The sequence below is a fragment of the Acomys russatus genome, chromosome 3 (assembly GCF_903995435.1).
Source record: "Acomys russatus chromosome 3, mAcoRus1.1, whole genome shotgun sequence".
Taxonomy (NCBI): Eukaryota; Metazoa; Chordata; class Mammalia; order Rodentia; family Muridae; genus Acomys; species Acomys russatus.
Window position 1 is genome coordinate 12,887,369 of NC_067139.1, and position 13,969 is coordinate 12,901,337.

General features: G+C 36.4%; 1 protein-coding gene across 1 annotated transcript; it reads left to right on the top strand.

The window, feature by feature from the left end:
* The first annotated feature begins 824 nt into the window (after nucleotides 1-824).
* Nucleotides 825-7,641, top strand: LOC127187001 (prolactin-4A1-like). The gene is made up of 5 exons (XM_051143269.1): nucleotides 825-858; nucleotides 3,015-3,178; nucleotides 4,766-4,870; nucleotides 5,943-6,122; nucleotides 7,453-7,641. The coding sequence occupies exons 1-5, from the start codon at nucleotides 825-827 to the stop codon at nucleotides 7,639-7,641; spliced, it is 672 nt and encodes a 223-aa protein (XP_050999226.1).
* The last annotated feature ends 6,328 nt before the right edge of the window (nucleotides 7,642-13,969 follow it).

The following is a 13,969-nucleotide window of genomic DNA, read 5'->3' on the forward strand; positions in this document are numbered from 1 at the left end:
GAAAGCAGCACATTCTAATTTAAGGTCAAAATATGGCTGTAATTGAAAAATGAAATTTTAATAATCTGTTTTGAGTAGAATATTGGGATGGTTTAAAAGAAAAGAAAGATTATAAAACAAGGAGCCCCCAAAGATTGCCCTGAGTTTATTTTCTGTTGGCCATTTACTTCTGAGCAAACAGCCTACCCTTCAAAGATGGAGGAAAGAAAGATGGATATGAGACAACCAGGGACATCAACAGGCCATGGAAGGAGTCCTTCTGTGATGGAAAATTCTAACAAGACAGGCAAAGGTGTCTGCATGAGCAGGCTGTGCTATGTGGCTAAAGATACAATGTTCAATGACAAACTTGTTGATTTCCTGCCAACATGTAGACTTCTGTTTCAGGGTGAATGTTCAAACCATATAAACATTAATTCATAATTCTGAAATAGATGTAGGATGGATAGCCACAGTATGTGGAGGATATAGCACTCTAAAGGAGAACAGGTTTAAACTTATCTTAGGAGTAGATAATTGCCACAGATGGTAGGTATCCAATGTACATGATCTCCTTATAAGGAAACTGTGCTGTTGTATGTGTGTAGTGGAGACAAATGACATGTACCTAGGGCTATAGCCGCGTTAATGAGGCCATTACAGTTCCCTGAGGGAGTAGTGTCAATTGACTGTCATTTGAAATTCCACATACTCTCCTTCCCTATCATATGACCTGAAAGTGGTGTGATGGAGTATATAGGAGGTGGAAAGTTAACTGAAGGGGAGTCATCCCGTGAAGAAGCTTTTCTCCTTGAGTATCCAAGCTTCCGTGAGACTTCTCAGACATGCGTTTGTCTTTGACTCAGCAGTGCTCCTCCAGTAAGTGTCACATTTACTCATGTTCTTCTACATAGGATTAAGAAACGTATTGTTTTACTACGTTGAGTTTGAATGGCCTATTCTTCTAATGTTGGTGCCCTATCTGGGAAGAAGTGCCAGAAGGAAGGCGACATAGATCTGAAAAAACTTTTTCTTTGTCACTCTAAAATGTAGTTGCACAGTAAATTCTTTAACCAATAGTATTTAAAGAGGAGTCTTCCTTCTCCTAAAGACATGGGTCAATGTCTTGAGACATTTGGGGTTGTCTTAATTGACCTGGGTTAGAAACTGGGAGCTTTTTTGGTACCTAGTGAGTAGAATCCAGCAATGCTTCTATGCAACCTCCACGCAAAGAACAGTTACAAGTCAAGGTATGATTATTAATTCACAATTGCAGGGATTGAGATGTTTGCTACAATGAAGATATAGTGAGTCTATGGGTAATATTCTTTCCAGGGTCACTTCTACATGTTGCTAGACATGAGTAAATATAAAGAAATCTTCATTACAGGAGACTAGTAGAGGTAAGCCTGAAACATGCAAGCATTAGACAGCTTTCACAACTTCCTTCAACCAAAATATCAGTTCAACAAAAGGCTAGGGTTAAGATTTTCTCTCTAGAATCTTGGTATTTTCAAGAATAATGAGTTAGCTACAATGATGAGAGTTCACAAAATGAAAAACCAAAATCATTAGTCTCTAAAACTCGTCGTAGGTTGTGAAAGCCATACAGATAATAAATATGAAGAATGTGTGTGGGCACAAAATAATATTTGGAAATTATTGTGAATTTAGAAACTAAAAATATGTAATATAAATTATTTGACCATATTATATCATTTTTAGCAAAAAATTTAAAGATTTACTTTTATGGTATACAATTTTTGGAATATTTAGTTTGTTTGAATATTTCACTTTGGAGATTTTACTATGCATAAATCTTCACCAATTCCATACATTTGTAAAGGACATTTCCAACTACATTTATTAAAGGTTATCTGGACATTAGTGCCTTGAAACTCACACTCTGTATCTGAAATCTTTCAGGTTAATGTGTCTAAAGGCAGATAGACTTAAATTCCATATATACATACCTGCTTATCCTTTTGAGACTGCAAATTATTAATTTGTTAGAACTATGTCCCCATCAATATAATGAAAGTCAAATTAATGATGAAATGATCGATGGTCATTGTCATAAACTGAGAAGGTATGTGCTACACAGATCAGGAAAAAGTAGACACAATCAAACTCCTAGGCAATCAATGGCAATGTATCAGTCTTTATATGTAAGGCCAGCAATCCCAGGCAGCACTGCACCTAAGTACTACATCCTGCCACACAGATGGACAGTGATAGCTCACAGTCATGTAGAATGTGTGACAAGTAGAGTGCAATGTCCACAGTGTAGCCATTCTGCTTCAACATATTGATTCTAGGACTATGAAAAATCATGTAACTTTATTCCACCATCATTTTCATGAACATAATTTGATGATACATATGAAGGCCCACAATACTCGGAGGGTTATTGCAAACATTAGATTCAGAGAACCAATCTGAAGTTTTTTGGCAAAGGGGCAAAGCCATCACATGACTGTGGTGAGTTAGAGAAGCCATGCTATGGCATTGTTTCTGTGGGAGAACTGTTTTCATTTTCCATGTCAGCAATCCAGGACTCATGTGTTTATTTAGATCACACAGGATAATAAATCAAGCCAATGAGCTGTGCTGTCCTTGTCATGTCAGTGTCCAAAATGTTAGTACCTGACATTGAATTATAAAAGATAAAACTGATGAGAATTTTACACTGAAAATCACTAGAAACCCCCAAGACATTAACCCACCTGAGGAGAAAGACTAGCTCATCCTGGATCAGATTTAAGTTAAGATAGAAATGTTTGGAAGAATACAGAAGCATTCTTACAAGTGATAGAAAGATTCAGGAAGTCTTCTGTTTTCTTTTCAAACTATAAACCTGTGCAGGTATAATTAGTTATCTAAATCTACAACACAGAAGAAATTATTTCTTCACCAGGATGAAAGAATATTAACTTGTATAAGGCCCAGAGGACATCTCATGCTTTTCTAGACATGGTGACTGTTGGTAGCCTCATAGAGAGAAACCTTAGAGTGGCTCCTTTTTTCTTTAACAGGAACACTGCTCTTGTTGCTGGTATCCAACCTGCTCCTGTGGGAGGACATGGCCTCTCCTGTGAAAGCTGAAACATTGAATGTGTCCAACCAGACACTCTTCAATGAGGCAATCAAGACTTCCCAGGATATGAATCGCCGAATTCTCTTCCTGTCCACTCACTTTGTAAGTGTTATCACTAATCTCTGGAGCACTGGCAATCTGTTTTCCATGGCAGTGAAGCTGAAAGGGGAAGAGCATCATGGGCCACTTTTAACATGATATACTCTCATAGGGAAAACCTTACATCACTGAAATGTGAAGTAATATAACAGCACACTTCAATGAAAGTCAAACATTCACTAAAAATACAATGTTTTTTCTTGATATTTTAACTTTTACTTTAATTTACTCTTGTAACACAAAGTCCCGAGGTATAAGGAAATGTTTTGGTCTTCTATTCCTTTGTATAGGGGACATACTAAGTCCTTTGATATCCTTCATTTAGGATGCTATAAATATCCAGTAAAGAAGGGCTGTTTCACAGTGAATTTGGAGGGTTGAATAGAATTAAAGAAACAAAGAATAGATGGGAAAGGAAGAAAAATAAGCAAGTGACTACAGAAATCCCTAAATGATAAGAACTATCATTGAATTAGTTCCAAGACATGAGTCTAGGATGGTGAATCACATTTAGAGTTGAAAGCAGACCCTCTATTCTTAGTGAAGATCACTTAAATTCAATATGCCATCTATTTTAGAGTAATATAAAAGGCAAGAGCAGATGGTACTTCAGTATATCTGTTAGCATGTAAGCATGTAAACCAAAATTTATAATATGTATTTCTATCATGCATTAAAATCACTTTGTATTTTTGTTTTGTTTGTTGTTGTTGTTTTATGTTTTTTCGAGACAGGGTTTCTCTGTGTAGCCTTGGCTGTCTTGGACTCACTTTGTAGACCAGGCTGTCCTCGAACTCACAGAGATCTGCCTGACTCTGCCTCCCAAGTGCTGAGACTAAAGGCATGTGTCGCCACTGCCCAGCTCACTTTGTATTCTTAATTATCCCAGCAACCTTTACAAACTTTCACAAATTTCTTTAGTAATAGTTTTTATGATAATGTGCTGAGTAAGTATACTGAAATAAATGAAACAATTTAATAATGACATATTGGCAAAAGTTTATGCAATTAATTTTTTTCTATTTTTAACTGACTCATTGTTTAAATTTTCCTAATTATATAGTACCCAGTAGTTTCGAATTCACTTTGCTATGATACAACTATTTTGTGAATTTATGAGCATATTTGGACAGTTTTGTAGATGCAGTGGGATTTGATAAAGAAGTTCTACTACTCTAATGACTAGTTAAGAAAACATCAGTTCAGATTAAAAAGAAATAAAAAATTAATGAATAAAAACATATAAGAATTTTGGAAGTGGCACAAATACTAGTTAAATATTACCATACTACAAAACTTATGTTTGCAACTTTGTAGGTTTTAGTGTCTACTTGCCATATACTCACTTTTAGAAAAGATGAGAATAGCAAGGAGGAAAAGAGGTTGATAGATTAGAAAACTGGATGACTCAGAAATTAGATTACAATTAAAATGGAAATAAGTAGATTAAAATAGTTACATTTCTAATTCTTTATTTTTATTTTTAGCATTAACTTTAATTTTCATATCTATCAAATACATTAATGCCCAGATCAATGATAAATTCACTTAATTTAGAAAAGACAACTAATTGTATACTTATCATTTCAGAATATGGTTTATGCCCAAGGCCGAGGATTTAACCAGAGGACCTTCAAATGCCACACTTCTTCCCTCTCTAGTCCGGAAAACAAGGAGCAAGCTGAAAATATCCAAGTGAGTTCTCAGCGTCGTTTATCACCAATACAACTGAAGCAGTGCACTGGTGCTCCATAATCTTATATTGCTTATATACATTATATTACAATATAATAGTATATGGCAACCACACTTACAGAAAAATAGATAAGGAATATGAAATAAAAGAAAAATCTTGAAAATTATTCATAAAATCATCACTAAGTAATATAGCAAATCTATAAACTATTCATTCAGAAAAACCCATTCTACCAATGCCTACACTGCAGTAAACGTGAATGAACTCCGAATCCGTGAATCCATACATACAGATGTATATGCAAATGAAGCAATAATAAAATTGTGTTCATAATATGTTACATTAGGTCCTATGTTGGCAGAATTGAAGATTACTGAACATTATACCATCTATTCTTGACGTTTCTGTCTCTACATGATCTACTTCTCTTTTCTTACATAAACACTCAGTCCTCTCTGATCTCTTCACCTTTACCTATGTCATTACTGGAAGCCTGGAAGTCACCTGAAGAACAGAGTCCTGTAAAATGTCATATGATGTTCCTCAAGATAAAACCTTATCCTCTTATCATGAGGAGTGTACAAACCGACTCTAATGTGTAATGGCTATCATCTCTAACTTTTGATTCCCTTCCATTAAGCAACTAAGGTGATTGACAATGAAAATTATTATATATCCAAAATGTCCCCCACAGATATAATCCAGTTCATTGTTTTTCTTGATGATACTAGGATTTTGTATGTCTACGTGCTTTTACTGTGATTATGATGATGATGATGATGTAAAAAGGGAGGTCAAAGAAGAAATGACAATTGTTTGGAGCTACTACTTTGCTAGAAATTTCATAAAACATTCTTCTGATATTTCTGAATTTAATCTTGTAAACATTCTACAACATGAGCACAGTGGCTACATTTAAACTTATAAAGTCTCTAACAACAGAAGAATGTTGTAAATATGTATAGAATGTCCAAAGGAGGCCTGGATCAGCCACTTGAGGGAAAGCTGCCTACATCTAAGCCTGCTGTGTTTCCTTTATTCTAATGGAACTGTTCAACTGTGATTGCTTAGTCGGAAGTCCTCCTGAAGTTGGTGCACAGTCTAATGCAAGCCTGGGTCAACCCTCTGTACCATCTATGGGCTGAAATGGGTGAGAGGCTGGGATACACTCCTTCTAAACTCACAAAAGCCTTGGAGATTAAAACTTTACACAGAAGTCTCCTGAAGACCCTGCAGAAGATAACCATCAATGTAAGCACCTTCCTAAATTTCCTTGTCTTTCTCACATAGGAATGGGATAAACTGTGTAATGGCAAATGAATTTTGAAACACTTTCCTTTGCAACAGAAATGTGGTATCCAATTAAGTCAATATCTTCACTACAATATTAATAACACCCAACCTTCTCAAAGGCATTTTATTTGGTATCTCACTTCCCTGGGATTTCGAGAGAAAAATCTCACTGTGGTTTGGAAAGCATCTCTCTGGAAAGAAAGAGAGATGTCTAACTATCCCAGAAGATTTTATTCCAGCCAATGTTGGACTTTCTACACCTTAACACACCCAATTCCAATCTTCACTGGGCCGAGGGTTTGAACACATGTACTATATGGAGTGCTTATTTGCTAGAAAGGGAGAAAAGAATAATAGTCTGGTATCTGAATCCGAAAATCACAAAGGCAAGCCACGAGTAATCCTGAAGAACTGTAAAGCTCAATAATTGACAGAATTTATGCTAGCCCTACCATGTTCCTTGATATCAAATTACTAGCTTCCCACCTATCTGTTCCTATGCTGTGTGAGACTTCTCCTGGAGAGGCAGAAGGCAAACAAGTCCACTCACTCCAGAAAGGGAACCCATGGCAGACTACACTGAAATCCACTTTGTTGAAACAATAGGTTTATACTAGAGTCCTAACACAAATATGGTTGAGAGTTACTTGCAAGAGAAGAGGTGACTCACAAGCAGCTGTATCCTGTATCACAGTAAAGTTCCACCCCAGTCCCAACACAGATGACAGTCAAAAAGCTAAGTCCTGAGATCTCTCTGCACAACTTGCAGGAAGCTTGAGCGGTCTGAGAGACCTTCCTCCATACAGTTCATGTGCCAGTATCTACAACACTAATAGTTGTTTAGTGTGTCTGTGAAGCTGGGAGGCACTTTGAGAAACTTCCAAGACTTCACATTCCCAGATATGGAATTGTATTTTGGGTTTTTTTTTTTTTTTTGTTGTTGTTGTTGTTGTTGTTTTTTTTTTTTTTTTTTTTTTTTTTTTTTTGAATCTTTGAAACCTGCCCCTCTGTCTTTGGGGTAGTTCTTGATTGGGAACAAATTGTACAATGTCCAGGAAAAATAAACTTCAGTAGACATCAGTCTCATGACACAGAATACATCAATGTGCCCCACTTCTAGTTTTAAATGGCTACCATATTTTAAGTACTTTGTGTCAGATAAATAAAAATCCATTGGTTTGGTTGAAGTTTTACAATATTAAATTCTGATGAAATTGAATTTACCCTGTAGAAGAAATAGGATCCCAAACTCTGTAATTAATACTTACCTATTATTTTCGTTGATTAGGGTACTTCTGTAATCGAAGCAAATGGGAACTACCCTGCTTGGTCTGAATTGGGATTCATGCAGTCGAATAACAGAGACACTAAATATTTTGCCTTTTTTAAACTGTTTCACTGCCTGCAAAAGGACTCAGAGTGTGCGGAAATGTTGCTAAAGCTCCTGAATTGCCGACTGTTCCAAAGAAACTGCTAAGAGAAAATCCTTTCCTTCTGCCTCAGTGAGAGTTCTCGATGATACACTTGTGAAAAGCTTTGTGTTTAACATATCTATATGTTAAACATGTGCCTAAGTGTAATTGCTCTGCTCTTTAAAATAAAGAAAGTAAGCTAAGGTGCTTAAGATATCCTTTGTTGATTTCATTCAAAGTTCACTAAAAGCATTAATGATTTCTTACTATAAATGTCACAGACATCAGAAGTTATCCTGCAAATAATATACATTGTAACAAAACCTTAGGGTCACAAAATGTTACATACATGAAGTTGTTCGGCTCAAAGGATGGTATTGCTATCAATAAGTTCACCTATAAACCATAAACATGGAGATCTATAGCTACATTATGAAAGATGACCACTCTCTAACCTGGCATTTGTGCCATATCCATAGACAATAACATTATAGTGAATCTGTCTTGTCCTTAAGTACTGTAAGTTTTTTTAAAAATCTGAAAACATGAGAGCACAAACAAGTGTCTCTGGGTTTCACTACAACTGTCTTTAACCCTGATCTTCTGAATTGTCATCCTTTTTCATCTTCTGGAAATAAGCATATTCTGTAGTCTCCCTTGGTCTAAGCAGAGGTCTCAGGAGTAGTTTCAACTTTATCACATTCATTAGTTGAAAACAAGTTATTCTCTGGTGCTTCAAGTCACAGAATTAGAAAGGCAGAAATGATTGTTCTTACAATATTTCTTCTATTTACTTCTTCCAGACTTCCTCTTTTGCTTTGTATCCTCTCTAGCTCAGATCTTTAAGGATGGCTTGGTTGTCAGGCTGATTTACAAAACATACCATGCAAGCGTTTTCCAGGGGTTTCTAGACAATGGGAGCTGGCCCAGCCAACATTCTCATACACATTAGAATTAGATTTAAAAATAAGTAAAAAAAAAAAAAAATAGTATCTGACTGATAAGATGCCCTTACAATTCTAACTTTGGCTAAAATCTAAGAACATCTTAACCTTTAGACACTTATAACAAGTTAACACTCCCACTGTCCAGATTTACCCGGTGGTCAGCTAATTCTCCACATAAGGAAGGGCCAGCCTGGAGCAAGGACAGTCTCTGACATGAACTCTGGTGGCCGTGATTTGATCACTGCCTCTTGGCGGACGACCTTGTGGGCACACATAGGAAAGGGAGTCAGCCTCGCCTGATGAGACCTGATGGCTGAGGTCAGACAGTGGGGGATCTTGACAGTTGCTGGGACTTGCTGCTGGACTCCTGGTGGAGCACTGAAAGTGGTATGGAAGAATGGGGGGATGGAAGGACCCAGAGGGTTCAGCCTCACCAGGAGACTATCAAGGCCGGTGGATCTGGGCCTGCCCAAACTGTTGTACCAACCAAAGTCAATGCGTGCAGTATACCTAGACTCCTGTTTAGATCTAGCCAATGGATGGCTCATTCTCCAAGATGTGAAGAGAACGGGAAACTGTCACACATGTGAACTCTGGTGCAGAGGCCTGGTGGGCACAGAGAGGAAGGGGAAGCAAGCTAACAAGATGAGACCTGATAGGCTGTGGGTCACATGGTGAGTGAGGAGGGCCCCTTCCCTCAGATTCTAGGGCAGGGGAATAGAGTGGAAGAAGGAAAAGGGAGGGGACCAAGTAGTCAAGTACATGGGTCTATCGGGAACATTTCGAATTCAAATCACCAGAACTACCATATTATCAAAAAGTGCAATAAACTATCATCAAGCATGACTAATTTATTGTCATTGCGGGGATGCAATGATTGTTTTATATATACAATGTAATCCAGGAAACAGATTTTTAAAAACAAATCACGTGACCACTCAATATATAACTGTAAGATAACTTTTAACATTTCTTCATAAACCCTAAATAAAATAAATTGAAAATTAGAAATAGAAAAAACATATCACAATATAAACAAGGCTACATCTGAGAAATATATACCAGGTAAATGAGTTTAAATTACATTTTTCCCAAATCATGGTGTCCATTTTCTCAACTCATGTTTAATATAATGCTTGAAGTCCTAGCAATAAGCAGTAAGACAAGAAAATGTGAAATTCTAAAGATCATTAGATCTCTGGAATGACAATAGCTTTACCACAGTCAATAATCTTGTCACTGTGCTGTTAATTTAGGTTCACAAGTATATTATTGAAAATATTAACTATATGGTATTTATAAACAAACAATACTCATTTTAAAGAAAATATTTAATATTTCTTACTTCATGGTGTTCAAAACACACACACACACACACAAACACTAGTACATATATGTATATATTAGCAAGCCTTGAGTTTATAATGAGAATGAGACAGATTGAAAACTGACGATCTAGGAATTTAAGATCAGATGAGTCAATGAATGAATAAATTGTAGGGAAAAACCATGAAGGAGAGGATTAGTTAAGATATTATTCCATAAAAAAGGGAGGGAACAAAGCATGTGTAGTCTTTTTTAAGGATTTCTAGTTTTTAAAAATATACACTTTTTTACTAAAACATGCTTATGTTAATTTCCTCATTACCTTCTCTGCCTCCAGCTGCATCCAGGCCTCCAAATATTTCCATTTGTAATATATCTACTCTCAGAAATTTATCAATGAAGGAGTAAGGAAAAATTCTCTCAACAAAGAAAACAGATGCACAGCTAAATTGTACCAAACCTTGAAAGAAAAGTTAATGTCAATGTTCTTCAAAATTTTTGATGAATACAAACATAGAAACCACTACAAATTCACTTTAAGATGACATGTAACCCTGATACCAAAAAGTGGACACAAGAAGAAGAAACAACAAAACAATAAAGCAATTATAAACTATGCAATCAATACATAGTGAAAAAACTGAGTAGATAATCATCAAAAGACTAATACATATGACAAACTATTTTTTAATTTAAGCTTTATTTGACAAGACAAAAACAAATAAAAACTGATTTAATATCACTATCACCCGAGGATGTAAGGAAAGAATAACACATATGGAGCCGGTAAGGACACAAATTGATATAGCGACTGTAGAAATCCCTACGGAATACATCCAAAACATTAGACTAGAAGAACTAGAGAAGCTAGCTAGGCCACTCATATGTATATTCCAAAAAGAATTGTAAGTCACCATACCACAGATATGTTTGCACATCCATGTTTAATATTGTGTTCTTTACAACATACAAGGTACAAAAACAGCTTAAATCAGTGGTCTTCAACCTTCTTAATGCTGCAACACTTTAATGCACTTTAATGTTTCTTATGTTGCAGTGACCCCCCCAACCATAAAATTATTTTGTTGCTACCTCATAATTGTAATTTTGCTACTGCTGTGAATGGTGATATAAATGTCTCATATGCAGGTTATCTGATATGCAATGCCCAAAGGAATCATAACCCACAGGTTGAGAACCACTGGTATAAATGTTCATCAACAGATAAGTATAAAATAAAAATATGATATATATATATATATATATATATACATATATATACAAAATGAAATTTTATTCAGCTACAGAGAATAGAAATCGATGGAAATGGAAAATAACATGTTAATAAAAGCAATCCTGTTGTTAAGCCGGTTTCAGAAAGAAGGGCATTAGTCATTTGATTTCTTTTGAAGAACTCAGATAAATACATTTGTATAACATAAAGCAAGAGGAGGAACAGTGAGACACACGGAAGCGCCGTGGGGGCATTGGGAGACAAGAAGTGAGATAGCAATAAGAGAGAGGAAAAACAGTGTCACATTTTCTCCCAAATACAGAATCTAGATATTGTTTCTGCGTCTGTCTGTCTGTCTGTCTGTCTGTCTGTCTGTCTGTCTCTCTCTCTCTCTCTCTCTCTCTCTCTCTCTCTCTCTCTCTCTCTCTGTGTGTGTGTGTGTGTGTGTGTGTGTGTGTGTGTCTGTGTCTGTGTCTGTGTGTGTGTTTGTGTTATATAAACAGAAATGTGATGCTTGGGGGAAGGAAGGGATCCAGAGAGATATGGGAGACAGAAACTAGAGAAGGCAATAATAGGAAAAAGAAAACAAATCATGACATATTCATCAAAATATTACATAATGAAAACTAAGATTAATATTCTGAACTAGAAGAAAGAAAAATATAGAAACGAAAAGCCAAGAACACAATAGAGGGTAAAATGCACATAGGAAGTAATAGCAGTTGAGACTTCTTGTCCAAGCTCAAGCCAAAGTGCCAGTATCAAGATAAGTGGGCATAATGTCCCACCTCTAGCTAAGAAGCTATTGTTAATTGCTGTGAGTCAGTTTTCTTTAAGGGTATGTCTGATTGATCATGGTCTGGTGGAAGGCCACATGCCCAGGAGCATATTAGCAGCAGAAAGTGTGTTTGACTAGCTAAAAAGAAATAAAAGAGGACACCAAACTGCATGGGTATGGAAGTGTCTGGATTGGAGAGAAGTTTGGAAGGTAATAATTGTGATCAAAATTCACTGTATGAAACTCTCCAAGAACTAATTTAAAAGAAGAAAAGGGGCATTCCATATAATTATTACTTTTGTAAAAATATAAAAAGGGTCATTATTATTATTTGATAAAATAGACCTCCAAAACTTATTACAGATAAAGAAGGTATAAAGACATTAACTTCTGTATCAGTCACTGTTCTATTGCTGTGAAGAGACCATGACCAAGGCAGATCTTATAAAAGAAAGCATTTAATTGGGGCCTTGCTTACAGAATCAGAGGGTCAGACCATTATCATTGTGGTGGGGGCATGGTGGAAGAATTGTGGCGCTAATGGTGCTGGAGCATTAGCCAAGAGTTATATCCTAATCATCAGGCAGTGAGGCAGAGAAAGAGACAAGGACAGAGAGAAACAAAGAGAGAGACAAAAACAGACAAACAGACAGAAAGAAAGACTGGGTCTAGCATGGGCTGTTAGTACTTCAAAGCCCACTCTCGGTAACATCCTTCTTCCAACAAGGCCATACTTTCTAATCCTTCTCAAATAGTGTTATTCCTTTGTGATGGAAAATCCATTATGATGTGCTACATAAAAGCACATACTAGTGACTGATGCAAAAGTTGGTATAAAGGAAGTGATGTAGATCAGTAACAGATTGTGCTTGATGGAGATTACTTCTCAAAGCATCAGTATGGGTATGCCCTCTCATGGGCCTCCGAGAGCCCAATTCCTATCTACAAGAGATATAATGCAGTTGAAAGTACAAATTAAACATTCCATATACAAAACTCTTGAGTAGAGGGCTAGAATTCCTACAAACCCAGAAATGGTATGTTGTAATGGTTTTCCCTATAAAGCCAAACTCCAATGAACCCAATTTCATAGAAAACATACTGATAAAATTAAAGACACAGATTAGCAGTCATCTGCACAAAACAGAGAGACTTCAGAATTTAATGACTTCTGTCAAATGATCCTAAGAGATATCTACAGAATATTTTACCCAACTAATAAAGAATATCTGTTCCACTAAGCAGCATGTGGAAGTTTCTCTAAAATAAAATACATACTAAATCACAGGGAAAATCTTAAGAAATACAGAAACTTTAAAATAATTTTATGTATCCTAGCTTACCATTATGTAATACTTCTTAAAATGTAGTACTGTCATTTTGCTAGATGTATAATCCCTAACTATATTATAAATCATATCCTACAACTATACCAAAAGCTGGATGTGGATATCTGTACCTATAACCACAGGTGTGTGGGAAGTGGTGACAGGGTGACCCCTGGTGCTTGCTGGTACCAGATTCACCAAAAGAACTTGTCTTTAGGGAGTAAGGCATGGGGATGATAATACAGGACACCCAACATCCTCCTCTGACCTCTGCATGTAAACATAGACAGTTGCATGTGTATACAACACACACACACACACACACACACACACACACACACATACACACACACAAAATTAATCAATAAAAAGTGAAAGAAAACCCCTTCCAATGGTGGATGTATTTCTGGGACACAGGGTGTATCCTAGAATTGGAAAGAATTGCCTGAGGATATGAAATATCTGTTTAACACAATGTATTTGGAGGAAATGAAAATCTGTGTGGGTGAACATTGCTTGTGCCACCCTAGACTCTTTCAACAGAAAGATTAGAATGATAAAGAGTTAGTGCTAACAGGGACAGCCTGAGGCCAATCATAGAGAGCTAGCATAAGTAGCAGGCTGAAGTAGATGAATTCAATTCTTGTTCCTCCACACCCCACTTGACAGGCCAGGCACTGTAAACCATCCCAACTAGCCAGGTCCTTGGCACTGTGCAACCACTCTACAAAGCTAGTGGTTAATGAGAAGTGACAGTATGTGGCCAAAAGCTTTCTATCT